Consider the following 27,987-nt stretch of genomic DNA (forward strand, 5'->3'; position numbering starts at 1 on the left):
GCGCGAATCCAGAAAAGGACTTGAAACGCCCCAGGATTTGCCGTGGCACATTCCTGTTTTTTCTGCACTGTATTTAGAGGTTTAGACACAGAGTGAGCTCGAATTTGGCCCAAAGCCTTGACTTCCCGTGGCGGCCGCGGGGCGGGGGTCAGACCCACAGGTGTGGGAGGCTGCGAGGTAAGGCAGGGAGGAGCAGGTGTCTGAGGAGCCCCCTTTCTCTGGCGCGGAGGCTCCAAGGCTGCTCCCGGGGTTGCAGCAGCGGGCGGAGGGGCCCTGCCCTCCAGCCGGGCGCGCGGGGCCTCCAGCCGGGGACGCGGCGGGTCAGCGGCGGGCCAGTCCTGCTGGCTTCGCCCCCCTCCGCCGGCCCCGGGCGGGGGTGGATGCCTGGAAGTTGACGTGAACTCCGGGCCGCTGGGAAGCCCCCAGGCGCCGGGCGCGGGGCTGGGCTTCATCCCGCCGCCTGCCCCGGCCCAGCCCCGGGTGGGAGTCGCCTCGCCGCGGGCCGGGGTGGTGCGAGGGCGGGGGCGGGGCCGGGCTCCGCCGGGAAGGAGCGTCCCCCCCCTCCCCCGGCTGGCCGCCCCGCCCCTCGCCGGCGAGGCGGGAGGAGGCGGCCCTCCATTGGCCGGGCCCGTCGGCCAATCCCCGAAAGCCCGGGGAGGAGGTGGGGGCAGTCGTGCGGGACTCCGCTGCGGACCGGGAGGCTCTGCGGGCCCCAGTCGGACCGAGTCGCCGAGGCACCGCCCGCGCCCCGCCGCCGCGCCCGGGCATCTCCTGCGCCGCCCAGGGGAGCGAGCTCCGAGCATCTCGAGTTGCGGCCTCTCCTCGGGGCCAGGAGCGGGGAAGGCGAGTGCGAGGAACCCCCCGACCCGAGCTCAGCCGCTTCCCGCCGCCCGAACCACCATGACCCACTTCAACAAGGGACCTTCCTACGGGCTCTCGGCCGAGGTCAAGAACAAGGTACGCCGGGGCCCGGCTGGGGCGGCCCTCCCCGCTGGGCGGGGGGTGGGATGCAAGACGCCGCCCGGGGGGCTCTGGGACTGGGGCGACGCTGGGCTGCGCTTGGCCGCCGCGCCTTGGTTCTGTGGCTTCGCGAAGCTGAGACGTCGGGGCGGCCCGAGAGTTGCCGCGCGTCCGCATCCTGTTCCCGGGCACGAGGCGCCGGCTCCCGGGCGCTCCCCTGGCTTTGTTCCCGCGCCGCGGGCCGGTGCTAGCGGCGGGCGGTGCGTTCTCGGGCTCCTGGAGTCCCGCAGCGCCGGCCTTCAACTACAGGAGCCGGTCCGTTGCTGCAGGACGCGCCCCTCCGGGAAGGGGGCGCTCCTGTCTGGTCGTTCGCCCTTAGGTGGGGCCCGTCCGCGCGGCTGGGGACCCAGCTAGCAGCCCCCGCCATCCGCCCCGACCAGGGCTGCTGGCCGACCCTGCGCCTTTCCCACCCCATCCCCCCGGCCGAATTCAGCCGCTAGCAAAGTTGGGCGGTTACTTGGCCAAACTGGGCCCCCCATTGTTCCTTGCCTCTTGCTGGGGAGGGAGCCTGCTGAGCGTCCCACCGCCTTCGGGGACCCTGGAGGCACGGGAGCCGTCCCGGACCCTTCGCAGTTTCCGAATCTCGGTGCCTTGTGGCAAATTGCTGCTGCGTCTGCGGGAAACAGACAAAGCCTGAGCGCGCTGCCCTGGGAGTGCTGTCTGCTGTAGACTTGAGATTTTTTTTTTATAAAACTCTGAGACGCCTGTACTACATTAGACTTTAACGATATCAAGGATATCTTCGTGGGTCGCTTTTGTTGAGGGTTTATTTGCTGAGGGTTGTGGTTTGGAGCGGTTGGGCTGTGGTTACGGCTCCGTTTTGCCACTTTGCTTAGCATAAGAATGCGTTGGTTTTATCTTTGGGACTTTTGGTCTGGGAAAGAGATGAGAGGCGTCCCCCTCCCCAAATCCTCTCCTTCCTTCCTCCCTCCCTGCATTCCAAGCCCATGACATCAGGGGTTTCTGGGGGGAGAGACCAGCCAATCGGCGCGGAACTGCGCACAGAACGCTCATTGTCTCCTTTCTGCTGTTCTGGCCAAAGCGCCACAAAGGAGGGCTGCTGTGGTTTAATTCCCATTAACCTCCCGGGAGGCGAAGCATGTCAGGATTGCCACCGCACCGTCCCACCGCTGGTGGAATACAGTGGCATTGTCCGAGCTGTAACATCCCGGCGTTGGGGGTGCCTGTGGCGTGGAGTGCATTGTATAGAGGCGATGAAGCGCACCGTTGTCAATCCTCAAGGAGAGTTATGGCTCTTCTCACCCCCTGTTAGAGTCTACGCATCATATTATAATTCAGTCGTTAATAAATTCTGAACAGTCTTTGAAGCAGGGAGTGGATTTTAGTCTACGTATCTAAAATTGGAATGTTTAGGTGCTTTACCTTGTCAAGTGTGTTTCCTTTATTAGAAGACAGTTTCCTGAGCTTTTTTTAAAGAACAGAAAAGTGAGTAGTTTGTGTATGATTGTTCCAGTACTTTGCAAGGCTTACAGTCGGATCTTCAGGAATCCTTTCAGAGGAATCGACGCTCCAAACTGTCGGATGTGATACCCCTGCCTGGCTTGTGCACATTAATTTTAATTCGCCCTTGTGAGTCTTAGCTGGCAGAGGTTGAGTCTCCACCTTTTGCATTGTAAATGAGGTTCTGATAACTTTGGCAATCCTTCAAGTGACTTAGTTTTCTTGGATGTTAATATCCATGTTAATTTCTTTTTGTTGATTAGTGAAGCAGCTTCTGCCTCTTTCCTAATTATTATTGAGCAGACTGAAGGAAATGCATAGACTGAAGCTAGATCACTATAATTATTATAAATTTTTACAAACAGTAAAACCTCAGTTTTCAGAACCTTTGGAAAGTTAGTTTTAACTTGGGGTTTATGTAACTGTGGGTTTATCCCTTTAAGCACCAAACCCATCTTTTAATAACCCCTTTCATTTATATGAGCCTTTCATACAGTGTCCTTTCATAGGAAGTCTTTTGATCTTAACAGCAGAGCAGCCTGTGAGGTGGGGAGCATTGCTGGGATTATTCATCATCGTTTCCAGATCTGGATGGTGAAGCTCAGAAAGGGTGTGATTTGCCCAAGGTCACAGAAGCAAGTTGGAATATTCTAAGAATTTTAACTGAACTACTTAGGGATGTTCTACTACAAGTCACTATTGTCTGCCTCCCCCAACCCCCTATGTTTGCCATTCACCTTTCATTTCTTGACATGATTATTCATGTAATGCTGTTTTAATCTGTTCTGCGCTTGGAAATCAAATACTCATGTCTGCTAGGCCTTCGTATGAGCTGTTGCATTTCGACTAAAAGCTCAGCATGCTGGATGAATGGGTCTGTGGCATATGAACTTTGACATTGCTTGGTTTGGACACCTTTTGATTCCTTCCTGCCTTTTTTTAAGAAAATGTATTGCATAACTGATGTGTAGCTTAAATGCAATGTTTTTTTTAAACGTCATTTAACAAAGAGGAAAAAGTGTAAACATCCTGGGGAGGCAGTGTGGAATGGACCTTGGATGAAGCAGACGTGGGTTCTGGTCCCTCCTCTGCCACTTCCTGCCTTGCATGATGTTGGGCAAGTTATTTGAGATGTCTGTTCTGGTTTTCTAATCAGTAAAATGGGGGGGAATAATAGTTACCACCCCTAAACAGTGCATCTTTGAGATGTGTCTGGTTTGTAGCAAGTACTCGATGACTAATTTGTAGCTATTAGTTCTTAGTAATAGAAAATTAGTATCAATATTATATTGCTTATACTTGTATATCTCTGCCTCTTTAAGAATGACATTTGTGTTAAGTAAGACTTTGGTCTTTTTATCTTCCGGCTGTAAAAGCAGCTCATCAATGAATTGAGGAAGTCTTTGATCTTAGATACTTTCAATTAGTAAGATTTCAGGGAAAAGTTTGTAAACACAAGATACTGTTTGAAAAGAGGATAATACATGGCAGAACATACAAACTTAACTCTTTTTAATTGGCAAGAAGATATTTGAAAACAGCTTTAAAAAGTAGAATCCTTCAGCCTGGACTGTGAACTACGTCTCTTTAATCAACAGAAGGATCAATAACTTGCAATCTACAAAGATCATAAGAGAGTGGAAGAGTCCAGGAAAATACAGAAGCTGGTGTATGTAGTTCAGTGCCCGGGGAGAGGGGGTGGTGGAAGCACTCATAAGCAGTAAGGTCCTACACGGATTATGCAAGTTGAGCCAGGCCCTTGACTGCATCTTGGGGACCAAAATGAAAAGGAAACACACCTCTATGCCTTATAAGCCATGAGAAAACATGACAGGTCCTCAGGGGAATCACAGCGTTTCCTGACACTTGGCTCTGAACAAGATGTTGGAGTCAGGGTAGTTTCTTGTAAAGTGGAGGAGGCTGCAGTGGAACGTGCCCTTGCCAGTCCTAGAGCAAATGCTGCAGGAAGCTTTCTTACAGGTCTCAGGGAGAGGGGAGGAAATCAGTTGTGGGGGAGAGGGTGGAGCTGAAATGATCTCACCTTGGTATGTTTTTTGGGGGAATCCTAACTGAAACATTAAGAAGAATGGGATTGGAATGCACACTGACAGTTTTCTGCTCCCATGGAATGTCTGATTGGAGCAGAGCAGTTTCTCACAGAATCTTCTTGGTTACAAAATGGCAGCCCTCATCCGCTGAAAACCATTTTGGAAGTCATTGAAGAGTGAGTTAAACAATCATGTTGTAATAGTTAAATAGGACCAAAATGTCCCACAAACCCTGCTAGCCTGCCTGCCCAGTGCCATTTGGACGAGCACTTGCTTCAAAAGTGCCCCTGATCAGTAACCTCAGGGTGACTGTGGACTCCAGCTATAGAAATCCTACCCTAAGAGGCCTGCCTTGTTTTGCTGCTGGAGCACCAGAAGCATGGAAAACTGTAGATGGGTTTAGTTTTTTTTTTGTTTTTTTTTGGTGAGAAAGATTGGCCCTGAGCTAACATCTGTGCCCATTTTCCTCTATTTTGTATGTGAGATGCCACCACAGCATGGCTTGATGAGCGGTCTGTAAGTCTGCACCTGGGATCAGAACCTGTGAATCCTGGACCACCAAAGCTGAGCAAGCAAACTTAACCACTATGCCACTGGGCCAGCCCCGGAAATACGTTTTTAATTCAAAACTTTTTGTTTGTTTATTGTCTGTCTCTTTCCACCAACGATAAGGATGCCTGTCTTCTTCACTGATGGATTAAATCAGGATCTCTAGAATATAACTTGACACGTAGTAGATGCTCAGTAAATATTTGTTGATTTAATCAACTTATCCATCAGGAACAGATTTTACTATCTCTAGAAGTTAGAGTAGTCCTCGTGAGGGAATTCTCTAGTGTTTTTGTAGAATTCAATGATGTTTTTGAAGAATGGTGATTTTTATAGCTAGTTTTTCTTCAGCAGTTTATTGGTTAACATTACATTGAAAACTTACCACTAAGATAATCCTTCTTTGTTGCTGAGGTTCTTTCTTAGACTCCCAAATTAGGGAGGGACAGTAGAGGGCCCCTCTGCCAGGCTCTGCGGGATGCCTGTGGAGGACCACCTGCATGGTGGCTATTCACCCAGCCTGCTCTCCTGGTAGGAACATGCTGTTGTGGGTTATCTGCTATATTTTTTTTTTTTTTCCCCTATCTTGGCCAAAACAGATAAAGAGAATACATTTTGGTGAATTGAGAAGCAATACTGTTTTTCGTCTTTAAAATGATCAGATTTATTTACTGTGAATTTTAATGAGGATCATTATCACCTTCACTGCCCTGTGGTCCACAGCTCTTTACGCTCTTTCCTTTGTGGAAATTGTACGTCTGCCTTTCTCTACTCTTAGACTGCAAAAAGAACCTCAACAGCGAAGACATAGCTACTACTGCCATCAACGAGAGGTATATCCCTTGTCCCTTTTGCCTTTTTCCCTTCCAGGTTGGGATCATGAGGGTTAGTGAGTGTTTTCTTGTCACTTAAAAGTGTATTGGAACCATGATTAATATCTGCGACATAAAAAAGCACGGTTGGAAGGTTTTGGTTTTTCCGCCAGTCGTTGCCATTATTTCCAGGGGAGTGTGGAAATGCATTACTTCCCTTCTCAGTACAACTGGTGGTGGGAGGGAGCTTGTGCTTAGAATTCTTTGGTAACTTTCATTTTATTCTAGGCATTAGCCTCCCACAGCATATACCATGGGCTGGTGGTTCCCCTTGCCTCTGAATCTTAGCCATGGGGGCCTCTTAACTGTTACTCATTCTACTTGTGCTCAGGTTTTTGTTCAGGATTTCTTGAGCCTGGGGTAGATTCAGGTTATTTGTGGGGCCTGAAGTTATACAATTTGGGGGGGAGGTCATCACTACAAAAAGTACAAAAATATCCTGCAAATTTTATAAAAACATGTGACCATGGGAATCCTTGTGACCTTGGAGATGTCTGGTAGGCTCCAGGTTCCTGCCAGTGAGAAAGTAGAACCTAGTGGCCAAGAATGCGCACCGTGGAGACTGGGATGGAATCTTGGTTCTGCCCCTTACTCTGTAACTTTGGGCAAGTAACTCGTCTATGTCTCATCTATGAAATAAGGATATGGTAGTACCCGCCTTTATAGGGGTGTCGGGAGAAATAAGTAAGATGGACAGTCCGCTGAAAGTGTTTAGAATAATACCTGGAACCAAAAGTACAGATCCTGTAAATGTTAGCCCTTGTTCCATTTTGCTGGCGTGTGCCCTGCTGGTTAGATGCAGTCCTGTGTTCTGAACTTCTGTCTTCTGGCTGTTGAGATTATCTCCAGGACTTGGACCTTCGTTCCCCCATCTGCTTGTATCTGACATGAGGCTTCTGGCAGATAAGGGACCATGATGACGAGCGGTGCTCTACTTCACTTCTGTGTCAGCGATAGGATCTGGCCCGGAGTCCTTAGCCAAGAATCCTCCCCTTGGCATCCTGCAATGCATTCCCTCCATGAAATCCTGGGGTCTCTGACCCTGTTCTCATCCCGTCCTCATTGCCCTCAGGGCCGTGGACTTCCGTACCGAGCTCGAGGCCTTGCTTTCTGGTGATGGTATGACTTGGCTTTACTTGGTTATATGTGGCTTTTTCTTCCTAAGAGATTGATTCCTACTAAACAGGATACATCTTTCCTTTCTTGGCTTCAGATAGGGCTCATATTCTCCACAGTGGACTGATAAACATATTTACCGTCTAGGGTTAAAATCTTGGTTGTCACTTCAGTTTTAAATTGTCTTCTGAAGCCTCAGCTGAGACCTGTGTGAAGTAAGTCCATGAGTAGAGAAGACTAATTCTTAGTTTTTCCCCATGAGGTAGGGAGGGAACTTCAGCATCTTCCTTCTGCCCCCAGGACCAGGAAGCCTCAGGGTGTGTGGCTCCCTCTGCAGTGGGGAGGGCAGGCAATCCGGGATGTGAGTGGCGAGAAAAGAGGAGGCCCTTTGGGCTTGGATGGAGTCCTGCGGAAGATGTAACCTAAGCATTTATAGCTAGTTTCCTCTCTTCCCCCACACATTTTCCAGGGGATCCTAGCTGTGGAGTGGCTAGACAGGGCTGGCTATGATTTCATCGTTGGTTCTTCTCTCCCTCCTGAATGTTTGGACATGATCTTTCTTCATTGTCCCAGGCCTCTCGGCCTGCTTACTGCTACCCGAGCCTCCACAAACAGAGAGAGAGCGTGTGCACTTTATTATTGCAGTTTCCCTCCCTCCCTTTGTTTCACGTGGGAGGAAAAGGAGAGAAAATAATCAATACCATGTGTAGTAAGTCTCTCCTCATTCAAACATGTGATTCTACTTTGAATGCAAAAATAGCAGCAGCAATCCTAGTTCTAATCGAGTATAGAAATTGGTCTTATATTAAACATGAGATTGTGAGCTTGTCGGGGTCTGCGGCCCTTCCAGCCGAGCTGGAACTCCAGGGCTGCTCTTCAGAGGCCACACGTGGCCAGTTTCCTTACCCTGAATGGGCCCATTCTCTGAAGACTGGAGAGCATTCGTTTCTGTTTTCTCCTTACCTTTCTTCAGAGACCTGGGTGTTGTATGAAAAACCCCTCACCCCCACCTCACCTCAGCCACACACACGCAGGCGTGGGCTTTGCCAGGCAGGCTTTCGTTTCTAATTTTCTTCCTCTCTGGGCTGCTTTTTAAATTTTCTTCTTTTTCTCCTTTCAGTGACAGATCTGCTGTTGACACCCTTTCCTGCAGTCCGTGTGCATGCGTGTGGTAGAAGGCTGCCTTTCACAGGGGCCGGTGGAAGAGTTAAACACTGAAGTGTTTTTAGTCTGAGACGTCTCTGCCAAATGTCTCATTATGAACTTTTGAACCGTGCTGGCAACGCCCTTTGAGACGACAGCCTCCCGTGGGCTGCTTGGAATCTGGGCTCTCCAGCTCCGCAGCATGTTCGCGGGGCCTCGGTCTGATACCGCTAGGGTGGGGGCTGCTTTGGGATGCACTCTCGCTTCTCCAGGAGTTGGAAGGACTTTCTGTGAAGCCAGAGGGTCTAAGCCGCCACTTTGCTGTCTGTTGTTAATCGTCTTCCAGCAGGCAGTGCACACTCCGTGTGTAGTGTAGTGCAGAGAGTTCCCATCTCTTGGTTGGTTAGGAGGGTGAGGGGAGAACATCCAGGGGAGGAAAAGACTTAGACTTTGGAGCCCGTCCTGGGTCCGAATCCCTGCTGAGCCCACGACCTTTGGACAAGTCATCTCTGCCTGAAGACAGTGCATCTACCTTGGGTGCCATCTTCCTTGCCTGTGAGAACCTCGTCTCTTTTTTATCCTCAGAACGAAATGAAACATTTGTTGTGAAGAATGCAAATAGTACGAAAATATACAAGTAAAAAAGTGAAAGTATCTTGTATTTCTTACCCCCACCCAACCACTTGTACAGCTTTGAATAGCGTATGACTGTTTTAGAAACTGAATTATAATCTACTGTATGGCTTTCCATTATTTATTCATGGCTTCCCTGCTGGTGGATATTTCCTTTAAAAGTACTTGTGTAGAAAGGTGCGTAACTTTTGACCTAACATTTAAACCTCTTACAGGTAGTACCAAATTGCTCTCTAAAAAATTCAGTTGATACTTCCGACCAGTGGTATGAAAGAGAAGGTGGATCTCCTCTTGGTGTTAGAGAAACAAAACTATTTCAAAGCAGCCTGGTCGAAATTCATGTCGCTTGCTGTAGTTCTTTATTGTCAAGTCATGAATCATTGACATCCATGATCCCTACTCCATCTGTAACCCCCACCGGACTCAGGTGAGAGCTGGCAGCAGGATGAGGCTTGGGAATGAGGTGAGGGCATCTCTCTTACAAATTATTTGATAATAGTTTTTCAAATAGAAAGCTTAGGCAGCATCCAAATTATTTTTTATCAAAATGGCTATCAAATAGTGTCATGTAATTGGTCTTAGGATATATTGAAAGGAGGAAATCTTTCTGGTGTCTGGACAGGAGTGGCCGGCAAAGCATAGATAGAAGGATGAGGATTGACATTTATTGAGTTCTTACGATTTTCATGAATTAAGTCATCGATTCTTCTTAACCACTGTCTCATGTAATTGCCATTAAGGATCGCTGATTTACAGGTGAGGAAACTGAGGTGGGTTGGAGATGGGAGTCTAACCTGAATGTTCAGGCTCCAGAGCCCATGCTCCTAACCATTTTAACCTGAAGTCACAACTTGAGGAGAATTGGCATCTTTCAAGGCAAAGGGGAGAAGGCAGCCCAGAGAGGGAAGCTGTGGGATGGTGTCCGTTAACAAGAAGCTGGGGGAAGAGATTGGAGGGGCCTCCAGGAGTGCCGCAGAGGCCAGGAGGACTAGAAACAGGCCACAGGATTTGGCTACTGAGCGGTCACTGTGACCTTTTGAGAGATTATCTTCAGTAGAGCAAATTTCCGGGGGGTTAGGAAGAAGTACTAAGTGAGGAAATGGAGAGGTTTGTCATGAAATAAGAGAGTAACAGGACAGTGTTTGAGGCTGGCAGTTGGTTCGGTCACAGATGCACTTGTCTCAGACAAGATAGTGAACAGTCTGTGCCCATTGATGGGCCAAACAAAGGAGAAGAGCTCAGTATACATGGTGGGTGAGAGCAAAGCAGCAGAGGGAAGAAGATTCGCTGTGAAAGGCTGGGAATGATAAAGGAAGCGGACTGAGAAAACATAGACCCGAGGTGGATAAGAGTCTCCTTTTCCGTTTCGGTTGTTTTGTTGCTCTTCGCATGGAGCTGCTGGTGTCTGATGGCATCGGAGGCAGGAATAGGAGGAGATGGTCCAGGCTGGCTCCTGCATGTGGGATACACTGTAGATTCAGCTGCCTCTCCCTGAGTCCTACTGAGGCCCCTTTGCAGCCTGGGTTCTGCTCTCTCCTCATTCCATTGGCCCTTGATCTGGAAGGGATGCGAAGTTGGGTTTATGTTGTTCTTTGTGCCTGGGTGTCTCAAGGCTTCACAGCGTAATCGCCGAGGGCCCTTTGTGTTGGGTGCAGCGCTCCCATGGGGATGCAGTGCTTCCAGGGGAACTTCCGTTCTTCCTCCTTTTCTGTGCTCTCAGACTGCATTACAGTCAGGAAGCGTGTGGAGGTAGCTTTACTGTCAAGATGTGGGCGCCCTGTGACCTCCTCACAAAGGCACTGCCAAAGGGAACCATTTCAGACTGCCTTTTTTTTTTTTTTGGAACTCTATCAGTCTTCTAACTGATTGTTTCTTAGTTGTCTTGGTGGATAAGAAGCTTGGATACTAGTTTGCATCTGTCCTAGCTTTGGTGGCATTTGTGTAGCACGTGATGACATGCAGGTGTTTGAATCTTACTTCTGATTTCATCTTTTTTCATACTCCCCGTTAAAGCAAACTGAACCAAAAACCTTTTTACTTAGGGTCTCAAAAAGTTGAGTGTCCAGCTATCAAAAAGGATGAAATCTTGCCATTTGCGACAATATGGATGGACCTTGAGGGTATTATGCTAAGTGAAATAAATCAGAGAGAGAAAATTAAATACCGGATGATCTCAACAACAACAAACACATGGAGACAGAGATTGGCTTGGTGGTTACCAGAGGGGATGGGGGGAGGGAGGAGGGCCAAAGGAGTGATTAGGCACACGTGTGTGGCGATGGATTGTAATTAGTCTTTGGGTGGTGAACATGATATAATCTACACAGCAATCAAAATGTAATGATGTCCTCCTGAAATTTATATAAACCACTGTTACTGCAATAAAAAAAAGTTGAGTGTCATATATCTTTGTATGCTATTTCATGAGGTAAATTATAATTTTTTTAAAAAAGAGGAAATGGGAAATTCCATCCTGCTTTTTAATGGAAATTTCATATCCTCTAGTGAGAGAAAAAGACTATGGTATCTTGCAGACTTAATATATCTGTAAGACTCTGAAATCTCGCTAGCCAGCGTCTACCTACCTTTCAAAGGAGGTCTTTCAACTCTGTTCTTCACTGGTTGTGCAAAGCCATCTCTCTTAACTGGACAGACTCCACTGTGGTAAGCAGAAAAGGCATTCAGATCCGAGAGCTGGATCTGGATCCCTGAGGGGAGCTTCCAGGTATACTGAAGGCTGACTGAAAGGCTGGCATCTGTTTCTCCTTGGCCTCCTTTCTGCCCGTCCCATCAGTAGCTCAGAGCAAGGCGGTGGTGTGTGTTTGACTCAGTTTCGGGGTAGGCAGCTGGGAGCCCTTGGGTGAATGTGGTCAATGATCTCAGAGTGGAGAGGGTTTCCCACACCGGTAGAGATAAGTTCTTTGTAGATACAGTTTACACTTGGGGCCGTGGAGGTGGATTTTGTGCCTCCTAAGGCCATAACGGACTCGGAGACGTCCTATGAAGCGAACTTGCTAAATAGTTGATGAGCAGTGAGTACACAGTCCAAAGCTACAGAAAAGTTACTGCCACAATGTTACTTGTAATTATGGAAAGAGAAAAGGCAACTTTTCAGTGCTATCCACATGCCTGACTCAAAGGTTATTTAGGGGGCGCCTAGAGGCCTGCTGAGGAGAAAAGTGAAATCAGGTAAAATGTGGAGATGGCTGTCTGTCGAGGTGTGAAAGGTGCCCTGTGACCTCATGAGAGGGTCTTCTCGGGCTCCAGGACTGGAAAAGGGAACCACATTCAGACTGACTTTTGACTGTGATTGAAAATCTGGATAGCAGCAAAAAATCTGGATGCCTGCAAATACTGTGATGAGTGAGGTGGACCCTTAAATCTTGTAGAGGTGAGAAAGAAAACAAATCACGGAAGAGCATCTCTCTTTTCATCTATTTTCCTGTGGGGCTTCTGTTAAGGTCCCCTTTCAGCAAGCTCTCTACAGTGACATAAAATTCATGACAGGTTGGCTTCCTTCCAAAGTGAGAGGATGTTCTCAAGCAGGCTTTCTCGTGGGTCCCCTTCACCTGCCCGTCATTGGCACCCTGTGCTCTCTTTCCCTTCCTGCCTGTCTCCAGTCCATCTCTCTAGAATTTCTGCACATTTATGCTGGGTCTGACCTCTGTGTGGCATTCAGAATAAACCAACTCCCTCTTCTGTGACTTCATCTAAATATTTAGATGGTACTAGCCTGTATCTCCTGCCCACAAGGTCCCTTCTAGGTCATATATAGCCACTCTTGGTGGTTAACCTGTCTCTCATAATAGGCTGTGTAGGATTTTTCTTGTCTCTTCCCCATCCAGTTTGCCTCTTCTAGAAACTGATGTCGGTTTCTCAGCGTCCCCTTTTAGAGCGCAGCACACTCAGAATTGGTCTCAGTAATACCACAGATATGGTTTAACCTACCAGGGTCCAGTGGGATTATTAACTAACTCCATTGTTTGACTACAAAGGACTAACTCATTCTATTTTGATCAGCGTAATCACCTGGTGAGGTAGACAGGCACCTCCCTGTCCAGGAGGATTCTAATTCTTGCTTTGGCAAGTTGATTTTCCCTCTGTCCAGAGTAGGGGCAGTGACACTGCCTAAGGTTTTATAGTTCATGTACTCTTCTCACACCTGTCGATTTAACTAGTCCTTTCCTTGGTTACCTCATGAGTCTGTTGTGATCAAACGAATAAGGCAAGCAGTAGTATTTTATAAAGAATTGTAGATCTGTGCAGACCAAGGTAGCATTAGCTATTTTAGGCTCACTAAGTAAGCATTACTAGTTAATTCTAGAACTCTGGGACAGGATTTTACATCTATCTTGAATAATTTGTTATTAAGCTAAGATCTTTCTGAATCTGACTTTTGTTTCTTTTTAGCTAGTCTCAATTTAATTTTCTAAAGTTTACTAAGTGTTCTCAATAGTTTCCAAATTGTTGATTACCAAAACAGAAGCGAAGAGATGTAAATCTCAGCCTCGAGGTTCACATCCTTGGGAGCTCCTCCTGCCTTGACATTGGTCAGCACAGCGGGCACGGTTGTTGCTTCTGACCAGGCCCGACTTCTAGGGTTACCAAACTGGACTTAAGGAGTGCCATAGACATAAGGGACTTTTATCAGAAAGTAAAACAAATATGTCCCTAGTGATGCATCTAAGATTACTAGATGCGTAGATCAAAGAGATGTGATGCCCCTAAAAACCAGCAGCATTCAAATGCAGATGCCTCTCTGTAACAAGATAGATCTTGAAATCTGCGGCCTTTCCCTAGCCCAGTAATACTACCAATGGATGAAAAATCATTTATTGAGTACCCACTGTGCGCCAGACATGGGACCTAAGGGTACAAAGATGAATAAAGGTGTTCTTGGATATGCCTTGCATACCTGCGCTGGCTCATGGTGATGACTGTCTGCTCCCTGCCCCACCAGTGCCCGCACACCCTCTCTCAGGAGTCCACCATAGCATGACAGCGAGGCTCTTCAGCCTGTGGTGGAGGCCCTTGCCTTTTGGGTGGGGGTGGGGAAGGACTGGGCGCATCTCTGGGTTCCTGTTATTGCTGTTTGCCGAGGTTTCTCACACGCCGCGTGAGCTATTCAATACGTGCGTCTTTGTTAATTGATACTTCTGAGCCTAGATCCTTCTGGGGTCCAGACTCTGTGCTCGCTCCCTCCTTCTTTAGATTTGAACTTTCAAAATCTGCTTTTAACTATGTGTGTTCTAAACTTTGTAGTCTGAAGTCTGCATTTTCTAGATCGAGAAGACAAAATTGGCGTTCTGTCTGTTCTGCATTTTTCCTAGCATTTATTTGCTTTAGGCATTGGATCACCTCCTCTTAAGTTAACGTAAAAGCTTTACTTTCTTTCAGTTTCACAGTATTCGTACACTGAATCATAATGTGTTTGTATTTTTTTGCCCATACATATTTGGAGGCAAAAAATTGTGCTGGTGCCATATGCTGAATCCTGGATGTGAAGATCTGGCTGTACCTCACAGAGAAGGATCCAACTTTAAAATCCCCTTAGGCATCACTCCTGTTTACCCCAGGCAAATGTGACTTTCTATAGCTTTGGAATATGTAATCATTCCCCATCAAATCTTTAGCAAGTTCACACCGTAGAATGAGTCTAGATTCTATAATGACCTGGAGGAAGGCATCATGTGCAATCTACCTTGACATCATTGCCCCAAATGTAAAGTGATTTTCTCTCGAATTCCCATCCCTGCCCCCATTAGATACAATTAGATGCTTTTAAAAAAAGTTACTTCATCCTTTTCATCAGCAATAATCTGAAAAAGAATGAGAATTTGGGATTCAAGGCCATTCTAAGTAGAGAGGAGTGAAGAGAGAGGGGTAGGAATGAGGATCTGGATGAGTGGTGATGGGAATGGACATCAATGGTGATGGGCAGTATCCGAGATAGGCTTGTCTGCAGTCGAACTTTCTCTTTGAATGCTAGATAGTAAAGTGAGTAGGTTGCTGTGGGATTTGGTTAATAGAAAGCTTTGTACCTCTGTACTCAAGCTGATATCAAGGGAGAGTGTTAATTCTGCCATGTGTCAGGCATTGAGATGGCCTCCCCTTTACCAATGGAATAGGCTTCGTCTTCACAATGGCTCTGGAAGGAAGGAGACTATGAGTGAGAAATCGGGTCACCAGGGTTAAGTTACTTGCTTAGGTCACACTGGAATTGGGAACACACTTTTTGGAAGTTTTTGGCGTTTGACTTGAAGGCATGTGCTCTTTAGGCTGTTGTATTCCCAGTGTGAATACCTGAAACATTTGCAAAGGTGTTCACATGTTTGTAGGATCCATAGGGTGGGAGGTTAAGGTAGGTGAAAAAGTGTTAAAGCCTGTTCATTGTCTTGCATGAGGTATCAAGAATGGCAGTGATGGAGAAGAAGGGAAGAGGCACCCTGTTGCAGATGGAGATCTGTTTTGGTTCCTGTTTTGAGACTGTGGTGGACTCTGTATTTGTGTTCTCCCTTATTTTAAATACCCTACTTCATTTTTGTTTCGCAGATGTCTTAACACACCTTATTTAGCAGGCATTTGTCTCTTTCCACTAGAATGTAAGCTTTTAGGGCAGAGACTTTGCCTTTGAAGCGGGCCTGGTACGCAGTAGCCATTGGAAGGAGGACAGAAGGAAGGAGTAAGGAGAAATCAGGGACCAGAAAACCACTGGCCTTCAACAGAGCGAGAGCAGCTCTATCAAGTTCCAGTGAAACCATCTGGCCGTTTGTCCAGAGAAAGAAGTTGAAGGAAGAATCCACCACACACAAGGAACCCTGGAGAGAGAAGGAAGCTACACTGAATACGATTTTACTTGGAGGTGTTGCTGGATTGTCCTGGTGGCTCGAAACAGGGAGCCCAGTGAGAGTTCAGGCCTTATGGAAATTTGGGGGACACTGCTGTAACCACGAGAGACAGGAACCTGGAACTGTCTGCTTTGTGATAATACAAGCGCTGTGATAGTACATCGTGAGAAGGAATACTTGAGAAAGACACATCTTCATTCTCTAGTAGATTCTAGAATGTCCCTATGTGTAAGTGGGGGCTGTTACACAGTTCTTGGACATAAATATTATCACTCTGCCTCATACCGGGTGCACCGCCATCTTTTTACTAAGTTAGACTTTGTCTAAATGTGTCCTGCTTACACTGAGAAGCACCATAAAATGAGGCAGGACTCTCACTTTCGGGTTGGTTGTTGAGATGTTTTTGAAGCTCGGTTTCCCTTCTGACTGTATCTCCCGTTAGGGATTCTGAGAGGGAGACTTCTCAGACCTCCAGGCAGGAAGGGCGTGGCCCTTTCTTAGCACCAGCAGGCTTTTTATCTGATTGAGAGTCTCCCTTCTCTGTTAGCAAGTTTAGGCCCTCAGGGCTGGTGTTTGTGAGGGCATCTCATTCTTCTGCCGTTTTGTCCACTGATTCTGTGTAATACGGTGGTGCCCGTGGTCTGGAAGAGGAATTGGCAGCTAGGAGCTTACCTGTGGGGAGGGAGTAGGATTTGGGGGAGAGGGGTGAAGAGAGACACGTGCCTTTTCTGTCTCAGTGTTTGTCAACCTTGTTTTCATCATCTTGTTTCCCAAAGACCCTTTTTAGATGTTTGTCCTAACTTCCTCCTCTCTCCCACCAGTTTTTTTTTTAATTTGGTGAGGAAGATTGTGCCTGAACTAATATCTGTGCCAGTCTTCCTCTATTTTATATGTGGGACACTGCCTCAGCATGGCTTGAGCAGTGCGTAGGTCCATGCCAGGGAACCTTGGAACCCCAGGCCACTGAAGTGGTGTGCAGGAACTTAACCACTATGCCACCAGGCCGGACCCCCACCAAATTTTATGCAAAGGAATAGTTTGTTAGGGAGGTCAAAATTATTTTAGTAACTAAGGTTGTTTTCACCTCTTTGGGGGGCCGTCTCACCCCCATTGAGAATGAAGGCTGTACAAACTTGTGTACCATTTGGGTTTTTTTGTGACAATTAAGTAATTTTGTGTTATTGTAGAAATCAAAAGGATAGGTCACGCAGCTTGAAAGGTCTGAGCTGCCTCTGAACCTGAGCGTGACCCCGGACGGGTGCTCTTAGCTGTGCTGAGCAGAGAGCAAGGGAAGAGCAGAGGGCTGCAGCCGCCCGGGGCCGGAGCCCGCGCACAGGCGCCGGAAGGAAAAGAGGCACACTGGCAGGTGCCCGCAGCCGGGGCGCGGTGGCTGATCGCAGGATTAAATGCCCCAGAGGCTTTCTTTCAGTCTCTATTTTCGGTGCCTTTTGATTGTATTTGGCCAGGGAAGTGTTGTTGAGCGTCAGTGAGGACCTCGGCAGGTGTTCTTCCCAGAGAGTGCACACGAGTGGGTCACACGTGTGCCTTGACTGGAGCAGGGCTGGGAGGCTGCTGGAGAGAATGCCAGGTGTTAGGGAAAGGGGACGGGGTGGGTGAAGAAGGGGCGGCTGTGGACTCGGGAGGACCAGGCAGAAAGAGTGGAAGTCTCTTGGGAAGGCCTGATAAATCTTGAAGAAGATTTTCTAATAATGTTTATAAGTGTTGATAAATGATGTTTATAAACAACTTGGAAGAGTGATTTTAAACAAATTACAGTGAAATTTCCATGAGGTATTAATGAGATAAGATTAAGTAATTTTTAAATTTTCTTGTTGCAAGGAAGAAATATGTCAGCATTCTCTGCCTGGTGTTTAGAAATTAAAGCTTTTTAAATGAAAATGGTGAATAAATTTTATTGGCTAAAGCTTACTTTTTATTTTTAATTGCTCTCAATTTTAAAATGTGTGTATATCAAACAGTTCGAAAATAACCTCTGTAGTTAAAGAATCTAATGATATTTGCTTGGGTTGTGTTCTCATATACTTTTAAGGGAAACACTTAAGATTTCTGTGTCCTGTGGAACAGTGCTGCAGGCCAGGAGCTAAAAGACAATTTGAAATAGGTTTTTTTCCTAGATGATTTCATAAGAATTTGGGTTTTTTCATTTCAAACTTAAAAAAAAACCAAGTACACATTCCTACAGAAAGCTCACTTTAAAAAAAAATATTAACAGTACTTGGGTAGAAAAATCCTTGCTGCTCCTTCACTTAAAGGAAAACCGCGAGTGAACCCCAGCAGTCCCATGATGTGGATGCATACCTAGTTTTCATTTTTAGTTTACCATTTGGGGTCTTGAGCTTTGCGTGTATGTGCTTGCCAATTTTTTCTGTGTGTGTGTATTACATTAAGTCTCAGACAGAGTCAGCCATCCAGAGCTCCCCCTATCTCCATCCAGTCAGGGGGAGTCAGGGTTTGAACCCGGGTCCGTCTGACTCCAGTCCTTGATTTTTCTCTCTTGACTCGCTTGATGAGAACAGTCAACAGAGGAGATGGAAATTTCTTTCTGGCGTTCCTACTGGGATATTTCAAGTTAGATCTGTAATCCCTTTGTGGTTTGGGGCATGGCACTGAATCTGTCAGACACATTTTGAACAAAGGAAACATAAATATGCTTTTATGTTTTTTTGGTTGAAGAATAATTGGTCTCATTTGGTTAAGAATTACCATCACCCTACAAAAACCCAAAACCTCTCCACCATAACTTCCATCTCTACATTTGAGAAAATGAAGAGAAAGAATTTCTTTCCAATTTTTGCTGATTGACCAAATGGTTTAGGCAACTTGGAATGGGAAGAGACCTGGTGCTCTCATTGAATTCATCCTTCCTGTTGTACAGACAGGAAATGGGTCCGAAGTTAGATGAATTGACTTACGGCCCATAGTAAGATGGGTGGAGCCAGGGCAGGACCCCTCCTACCCTAAGGCATCAGGTTTGTCTTTAGATTTATTGAAATGTATCTCCCCGTTGAGAGTGCTTCGCTGTGGACAAAAATTCAACTCCCTCTGAGGGGTTGCTTCCCGTAGCTAGTGCCTGAGGAGTCCTAGTTTCTCCTTTTCTTCTTTGCCTGTTCCTTTCCATCCATACCTCGACCCCCAAATTTATATAGTTTCTTTTTCTAGCCAACTGGAACAAGACTCCTGTGTGAAAATATAGCCAAGTCTTAATTTTTTTGCACCAATTTATATTTGTCTTCTAAGAGTACCATATGTAAATAGACATGTTTGATGAGATAGATTATCCGAGAATATTTGTCTGAGGTGTAATGGCTCCTTCCTGCTGACCAGACGCTGGTGTGTCCCTGTGGTAAACCCTTCCAGCATCGCAACCTCCTCCTCCCCTGTTCCCACATCCAGGTGCCCATGTAACCCAGACCGGCAGGAAATCAGAATAGATATGTGGTTTTTAGGGGACAGGAGTTAAGAGGGGGCAGGAAATTACCACACGTTAGGTAATAGCTTTACATTGTGCCTAAACCGTCTTTTATAAACTAACCTCCAAGCCAAAATTTGATCCAGGAAACATTGCACAGTGTTAGTTATCTTAATATGAAGATATCAACTCATTGAATTTTCATTTGTAATCCTGGTAAAGTAAATCTACAGCTTAAATAAATCATCCGTTATTCTGTCAAAGGTGTAGAGCCATTTCTCCAACTCCGGAGGAGAATGCAATGATCGAGGACTGCCTTCTCCCTAAATGACACAGTAATTAGTGAAGTCATCTGCCTCCAGGGCTGAAGCAGAAGCCTCACCCTTTGGTGGTCGGGGAGGGGAGAGGGCTCCTCTGTGACTGCTGGAGACTAGAACTCAGAGGACCTTTCAATGACTGAAATGTCATGCCATTTCATTTCTTTCAGTAATTAAACCTAATCATGTTTTACGGAAGCAAACCATTTCCATTTTCAACAATGCCGGAACTGACTCCCAAGCTCCTCGCGATCTCCATCCCCTGGGCACTGTCTACATGGTGCTGGCATTTTCACCTGTGCTAACGAGAAAAATGACACATAATCTTTCCTTCTTCCCAGCCGTGTTCTTCTAATAACTCTGATTGACCAGCCTCTTTAAGGACCCAAGGACAAGGAATAGCTTTAAGAACTTGAGCATGTGATCTTTAACAGTATTTTGTTTACCTTTTATTATTTTTTTTAAAAAATTGAGGTTTATCATCTTATCCTGAAGAGATCTTTCAAAACCTGTGTTTAGTAGGTAGTTTTAGCATATACAATAGTATAGCATCAGTGTTGGTAATGTTGCCTTTATCGTAGAATTCTGTAAGTAAAGAGATACATTTTCTTTTAGTTTTATTAAATGTTTGGGTGTTAGGTACAGTGCTAGGTACTGAGGGTTGAAAAGTGAATTAAATACTTTTCCTTCCTGTGAGGAGTCTCCTATGGTATAGACTACGTAAACAATTTCAGTATTGTACTGTAAGTGCAGTAATTAGTACTGAGGGAAGAGTGTGTGTGTGTAGGATGTAGTGTGTATTTGGCTGAATAGAAGGCATAGAAACATCATAACTTTCAAGACAACAAGACTATTAGACTGATATGTCTTGGCCAGTTGCCATACTGTGTAAAATAGTTGCATGTGTCAGAATCCTACCACTCTTTTTTAAGTTTAATATGGCTGGTGCCATATTGTTCTCCGCTGTTAACCCTTGTCACTTCCTATGTGTCATGAATGGGAATCTGTCTTATCTTGATCCATATTTTCTCCTCAGTCCCAGCCTCTCTCCATGTGCTGTTCAAGATTTTGTATGCTGCACCTTCACCAGAAGTTTTTTATTAGTTACTGAAGCTGTAATAATTGGTTGTGTCAGCCAATGAACTCCAGTGTATATAATTTACTGCACATTGCAGCTTTGGTCTCAATGGATAATTAAAGCAGAGCAAGTCATACGTCAGCAGTTTCGCTGCTTTAGTGAAACTTCTTCTAAAGTTAGATAACTTGTATTTCAGATTGCTTCCAAGTATGATCACCAGGCAGAAGAAGATCTTCGCAATTGGATAGAAGAGGTGACAGGCATGAGCATTGGCACCAACTTTCAGCTGGGCTTAAAAGATGGCATAATCCTCTGCGAGTGAGTTTTGGCCCTGATGTGGCCATTTTGTTCTTCCAGTCCTTTCCACAGGCCTCTGTCTTGCCCTCCTTCCTAGTCCAGGGTGTCAAACCTTGATATTCTGCAAATGTTTTTAATGCTTTCCTTTGCTGATGTTAAAGGAACCAACTTTACATTCCAGTCCTTGTTTTTGTGTGACCAGTAAATAAGGTGTCACACTTTTCTTTTCAGACTCATTAACAAGCTACAGCCAGGCTCAGTGAAGAAGGTCAACGAGTCCTCCTTAAACTGGCCTCAGGTAACAGGCAAACCAGCAGCCTCTGGTTCTAGTTGGTTACCCTTTATGCAGCGAAAACTTGATTACAGGTTTAAAATAGACATTTTAGCAGAAATGTGTGCACATGACTATATTTTGTTTTTCACAATGTTATTTTTAATGTTTCCATAATTAGAATGAGTTCTGTGATTAGTAGATGGTTAGCTTAGAAGTTTTCTTATAGTCTGTCTACTCTTAGAGGATTTGACATAGCTTACACAGAGAAATACAAATTAGACCATAAGGATAAACCAGGGAAAAAGCAAGGAATTTAACATAATAACTAATGGTTGACTGTGGACCACTGTATTAAGCATAGTCTTATTCATGAATGCGTATGGTTAAGTAACATTGGATATTTAGTCTTGACTATATGTTTTGAGATATAAGAGCATTTAGTAACCACAAATTTATTTTTAAAATTAAACCATAATAAATTATTTATTAATGTGAGTAATTGTGTACCCTAGACAAAGAAAATTCCAGCCCTGGATAGCTTTGACACAGATTTCTTGAAAACATGTAGGGAAGAACTTGCCTTTAAAGAATTGAAAAAACTTGACTGCTTAAAAATATTAAAAAGAACATTATGTGACCTACTATGAAACACTCTTTCTTTTTCCAAAGAGAACTGTGCTTCATATGTATCTGGTCAGGAATCCTTGCCAAGTCACTTTCTACCTGATGTCCTGTAACTAGTCAGGGAGATGTAGAATTCTCAGATAATATGAATGTCAATATTTAGCTCCAAAAGTTATGTGACTGTTTTTCTTTATAGTTGGAGAATATTGGCAACTTTATTAAAGCTATTCAGGCTTATGGTATGAAGCCACATGACATATTTGAAGCAAATGATCTTTTTGAGAATGGAAACATGACCCAGGTTCAGACTACGCTGGTGGCTCTAGCAGGTCTGGTACGTAAATGTCTTTAATGTCTGGTTAAAAAACCTCCACTCTGTTGGTGCTGAGTTGTGTTTGTTTTCCTCTCGGAGTTCAGACTAGGCAGGGAGGAGCCGGTCTCTTCCATAATTATTAGGTTTGTGGAAAGGCTGCTGCCATCAACTGCCTTGTATTGGAAGCTTAAATAGAATATTCACACTTCTGAGGTACAGTGTGACCTTAAGTATATTTTTCACCCCTAATTTGGGTCTTACCAAGTGAAACCCTTCATCTATTGACAGCATCATTTCTTTGTTATTCCTTCTGTAAAACTCTGTTGGCAAAAATCTCCATTTAAGTGTTCCTTTTCACTGAGTGTACATATTTCTGTCTAGGCTAAAACAAAAGGATTCCATACAACCATTGACGTTGGAGTTAAGTATGCAGAAAAACAAACAAGACGTTTTGATGAAGGAAAATTAAAGGCTGGCCAGAGTGTAATTGGTTTGCAGGTAACTAACGTGGTATTGCTTAATCAGTTACTTATTCACTGTCATTAATTTCTCACCATACAAAGTGTCTCTCCTAAGTGAGGACTAGGCAGATAGACCATAATGTAGGTTTGGGGATGGAGATGTGGTTTATACAGTTGATGTCCATTTAAAGCCCATGAGACGATGTTGGTTTTAGAAGAAACCTCAGACATGCCATCTGACTTGACAGTTGTTTCTCCAGGAAATGCTTTTTTTCCCTAATTACATTGTCTTATTTTTTAAGAAAACACTATAAATTCCTAAATGTTAATGACCAAATGAAGCAATTTTACAAAACCTCAGTGCCAGAGTCATTTATTTACATTAGTAAATCATGATACAGCAGCCAGGCACTGTTAGAATCTGTCAGTCCAGGGGAATACTTAGTTCAGGTATTTTTTTCCCTTCATATCATTCCCCTGGAGAGTGTCACAGAAACACCACTGCTAAATGCCCAGTGTGCTGTCGGCTTCACTGTCCCACAGCTACGTGGTAACAGTGCCCCGTCACAACCGGGTCTGCGTGAGTGGATTTATTTATTTATTTCAGCTTTACTGAGGTATAATTGACATATACATGTATTTTTATACAGTACAAAATTGTGTCAATGGCAAGAAGCTGGAAACCTGAATTCCTGAACAGTAATCGGTCGTTTATATTATGGTAACTCCATAAAAGGAACTAATCATGTAAAATTGATAGACGAGTTCAAAGATTAAGGAAAACAAATCAGGTTATAGAATACTATGGTCAGCGTGATGCCAATTTTTATTTTAAAATTGCACATGCATGTTTTTGTATGTATATTTATATGCATGTGTCTCTATAGATATATACACAGACACATAAGGTAAAAAAGCTAGAAGGATATACACGTGTTTACAGTGAATGTCTGAAAGGATTATAATTATTCCCCCCTTTTTGCTTATATCTGTTTTTTCTGTCTTCTCCATTGAACAGGTTTTACTTTTAGTAATAAAGTTTTCCTTTAATAAATCTTGTTTTTAAGGAAAAAAGACCAACAGTAGAAATGTGTCCCCAACCAGTAGAGCAGGGTGTACTGGTTGGTCCTGAAGCCATATTATTCTCAGTGGGGAAGAGAAGTTATTGTTTGTCTGAACTTGGTTGAGTTCAGATTCTTCATTCTGCCTCTCCGACTCTGTCCTGTGACATGAGAGTTGGAGGAATAAAACGTGTTTCTTTTCCCATGAAAATGGTGATTTTGATGAAATTTGAAGAGGCCCTTGCTAAGCTGCCAGAGAAGACACCTGCACTTGCTCTCACATTTTATACAGAACATGTGTGGAGTAGAAAAGCATGTTGTCTAGCCAGAGATTGCTCTGTCCCTTTAAATGGCTGAAGCAGGTACCCCTTAATTTGCTTATCTGTGCTACAGAGAGTAGCAGAGGAAATTAATTATTCATAATTTTGCCACTGCAATAACTTTTTGTGTGTCTATTCATCTCTTCCTGTGTGCATGTTTCTATATGGTTGATTATGTTGTGAGGGTTTGGGAATTTTTTGGAAATTTTTCTTTTTAGAGTGAGCAGCTTGAAAGTCCTTTGTAGAAGCAGAGAGATTTTGTGCCTAGTTGACTGCAGCCTCAGCGCAGGAAGGGACTAGTCAGTTGTGCCCCTCCCATCTTTTTAGTAGAAGAGAAGTTTTGTTTGCTTCATGTATGTTGTTGACTTCTGATAATTGGCACTAATTTTATTTTTAACTTAAAAGATGGGAACCAACAAATGCGCCAGCCAAGCAGGTATGACAGCCTATGGGACTAGGAGGCATCTTTATGATCCCAAAATGCAAACTGACAAACCTTTTGACCAGACCACGATTAGTCTGCAGATGGGCACCAACAAAGGAGCCAGCCAGGTAAGCAATACCTTTTTCTACTTGTAGCAAAGAGTACGAAAAGGGCTATTTAAATTAGCACTTACCTTAGTCTTATTAATTCAAGTAGGTATTTTTTGTATGGTATGTTTAGAGTATATTCCTTCAGGAAAGTAGCTTTTGCTGAGAAAGCAAAAGAATCAAAGGACCTTTTCTGTAGCAATACAAGCATGATGTGGCTCATAGCTTTTGTTGGCAGTTAGAACAGCTGGCCTTTCTACCTAACCAGAAGAAAAAAGATACGTTTATTACAGTGTTCTTGCTCCAAATCCAAGTAAATTGCTCATTCTAATGCTTCTGACTTTTATTTTTAAAGGTGCCTGTAGTTAACTTGATGGTAAAATTATCTGGTGTTCCGCTAAGAACTGTTTAGCTAGCATTCCTGTTAAATGTGTGACTGAGTAGATGGAAATGGAGCACGGTGAGAACGCCGGCATTCTAATACCACACAGATGGAAGTATCTCCCGTTGAAAATAGATCACCAGCACCTCAGGAGCTTCCTAGAACCATTTGAGAGCAGACAGGTCTCACATCCAACAAGAATGGGGATAAGGTTTGAAAAAGCTTTTTCTTCATGACCCAAGATGAGATTTGCTGTCGTTTGCCCTTTATGGAACACATCTTGCCACAGGGGGCATTGTCTCTCTCATTGCTGCCGCTCAAGTTTGCTTTTTTTTTTTTACTGATTAAATCTGGGAGTGTGTGCTCGGCACAAACGGAGAAATGAGGCTTGAGTCACTGTACTCTGAACAGGAGGGGCGCGGTTGCTCTGAAATGGCTGGCTCTTCAGTGTCTTAGAGCCTTTTGAAAGACTCGAGCCCTTAAGGACTGCTCAGCAGAATTTTTTTAAAGATTTTATTTTTCCTTTTTCTCCCCAAAGCCCCCGGTACATAGTTGTGTATTTTTAGTTGTGGGTCCTTCTCGTTGCGGCATGAGGGATGCCGCCTCAGCATGGCCTGGTGAGCAGTGCCATATCTGCGCCCAGGATCCGAACCAGCAAAACCCTGGGCCACCGAAGTGGAGCGCTCGAACTTAACCACTGGGCCATGGGGCCGGCCCCGCAGCAGAATTTTTGTTGAATGTATTCTAAGCTTTTGAAATTGGTAACCTGGATAGTGTACATAGTCATAGTAGGCATTGAAATGGAACTTTCAGGTGTGCCAGCATTCTTCTTTGTTTGTTCATTCTTTATGTCTAATCCTCTCCTAAATCCAAAGCAGGTGGCATTGTCTCCATTTTGCATATGAGAAACCTAAAACTGAAAGCAAGTTAACTTGTTTGAGGCCATATAGCAGTTTCATAGCAGAGCTATAAGGAAGGGCTGACCTAGCTTGAAAGCCAATGAATATTGCTTCATAAGAGAGATTCGGCATTGCGATATTTTGGTAGGCTAGCTTTACCTAACCAAATTAAAGTTATTATATTAGTGTTCACATTCAATGTGAACTTCATAATTCATCGAATAGGCACAAGAACGGATTTTAGTTGCTGTTTTAACGTTTCTACTCTGTTTTCATACTAGGCGGGGATGTTAGCACCGGGTACCAGGAGAGACATCTACGATCAGAAGCTAACATTACAGCCAGTGGACAACTCGACAATTTCTCTACAGATGGGTACCAACAAAGTCGCTTCCCAGAAAGGAATGAGTGTGTATGGGCTGGGGCGGCAAGTATATGATCCCAAATACTGTGCTGCTCCAACAGAACCTGTCATTCACAATGGAAGCCAAGGAACAGGAACAAATGGGTCGGAAATCAGTGATAGTGATTATCAGGCAGAATACCCAGATGAATATCATGGCGAGTACCAAGATGACTACCCCAGAGATTACCAATATGGCGACCAAGGCATTGATTATTAGATTCACACAGAGCAGCTCAGTATTTAGCCATTGTTTTTATTCAGTGAGAACCAAGCTAGCCTTGAGTAATTTTTATCTTGTCTTCCTAAAACACTATTATGCTTATTGTACCTAAAAGAAATATTGCCTTACATACATTCCTTTTTCCTTTTCTGCCTCTTCCCTAAATAGTTGCCTTTTAGTGCTGTAACAGTTAAATCCTACAGCATAACCGATAACTTTCATATGAAGTAAAAAGGAATACTGTGAAAGGGGAGTACTCTTGTACAGTCAATTCTTTTATGAAAGATCTATGCATTTTTACAATCTTCTACTTAAACTGGTATTTTCAAACAATAGGAACCTATTTTTTTTTGTTACAGTTTAGTATCTCGTTTCTACATGGAAGACTAAACTCATGCTTATAGCTAAATGTGGTCTTTGCCAATTAAATTTAAGATGCAGCATTTTAGAAATTTACATATCAATGTTTCTACAGTATTGTTTGCTAATTTTTAAATAAAGTCATGATCAGTGTGCATTTGTGATTATATGTGTACTCATTCTCTTACCCAAGCTGACAGATCTTTTCTGAGTGGTGTTTCTGAAGGAGCATGTACAGTCGGCCTGCAGACATTTAGGTCTGGGGGTGCCTCTGCTCTTCCTGTTTGTGCCAATGTATCAATGTAGAGTTGCTCTGTTTTCTTCAACTGTATTTATTGCTGCATTTCTCAGCATAAACTTATCCCATTGTATTTTTTATAAATAAATATTTTTTTTGAACATTTATATGAGCCACAGGCTGATTATTTTCTGGCTAACTTCCAGCTAGGTAGAGTCAGATTTTTTTTTAAGTACTCTTTCCAGGTACTGCTCTAAGGTATTTTAACATTACTGAACTCCCGTAACTGCACTCTGTGCTTGAGACTGAGGCTTAGGAAAACGAAGGGACCTGCCTGTTGCATGTCGTAAATGACAGCAGGGTTCAAATCAGTATTTGATCCTTGCTTATTCCATTGTGACTGAGCTGCCCCAGAGTCATCCTAAACCCGACGTGGAATAATCCTAAAGTCTTCAGGAACCTTGGTGGGACAGGTTGGAGGGATTTTCTATTCATCTTCTAGGGTGAATAAATATTACTGAGAAACATACTGGATCAGGAGGAGACTATGCTGTTTGACAGTAAACTAGGATTTATAGTATGAAGTGTTAGCAAAACCTAACCTTCAGTCATGACATAGAGAAGGTCAAACGACCAAAAATTCCAATCACTGAAAGAAAATTGGTGACAAACTTTCTGACATTTTCTCAGCCAAGTGATTTCCGCTGATAGTATTGGCTCTGTGAGGCTTTGGTGGAATGTGGCTTCTTGGTTTTTGCTGAGGCTGATAATGAGGACAGACATGGGGTTTGATGCACCCACAAGAGCGCAGGCTACTTGCTCCTCATGCCACAATGACCATTTAATGCTCCCCAGAAACTGCTCTGTAAATCCCTTTCCTCAAGGAGACTGTCAGGAGCGCCACTGATTCAATGGTGCTGTTTAAGGAAAAGGTCGCAATTTGCATTTGCTGAAGTTGTTCTGAGCAGACATGCTGTTTCTTGCCATCTGTGGAGAGGGGGCTCAGGGAAGCCTTCTCTTGCACTGCTTGTCCTGCCAAATAAGCCAGATTGGCACTCCTGTTAGGAGAGGGGGTAATTCTGTTTA

At 44.5% G+C, this 27,987-nt stretch overlaps 2 protein-coding genes across 4 annotated transcripts in view; one reads left to right on the forward strand and one right to left on the reverse strand.

The window, feature by feature from the left end:
- The first annotated feature begins 150 nt into the window (after positions 1–150).
- Positions 151–27,066, forward strand: CNN3 (calponin 3). The gene is made up of 7 exons (XM_001490827.7): positions 151–957; positions 20,712–20,833; positions 21,044–21,110; positions 21,907–22,044; positions 22,405–22,521; positions 24,271–24,417; positions 25,959–27,066. Exons 1-7 carry the CDS (start codon positions 901–903, stop codon positions 26,298–26,300), a joined length of 990 nt encoding a protein of 329 aa, XP_001490877.1. The 5' UTR covers positions 151–900; the 3' UTR covers positions 26,301–27,066.
- Positions 26,596–27,987, reverse strand: part of SLC44A3 (solute carrier family 44 member 3) — an 80,487-nt gene continuing 79,095 nt past the window's right edge. The window contains exon 16 of one of the 3 annotated variants that reach the window (XM_070268691.1): positions 26,596–27,933. The gene's annotated coding sequence lies outside the window, so the exon portion shown is untranslated. Of the gene's footprint in view, positions 27,960–27,987 lie in introns of all 3 variants that reach the window. The other 2 variants (XM_023641590.2, XM_023641591.2) reach the window with 2 other exon arrangements.

Source organism: Equus caballus, chromosome 5, assembly GCF_041296265.1.
Source record: "Equus caballus isolate H_3958 breed thoroughbred chromosome 5, TB-T2T, whole genome shotgun sequence".
NCBI lineage: Eukaryota > Metazoa > Chordata > Mammalia > Perissodactyla > Equidae > Equus > Equus caballus.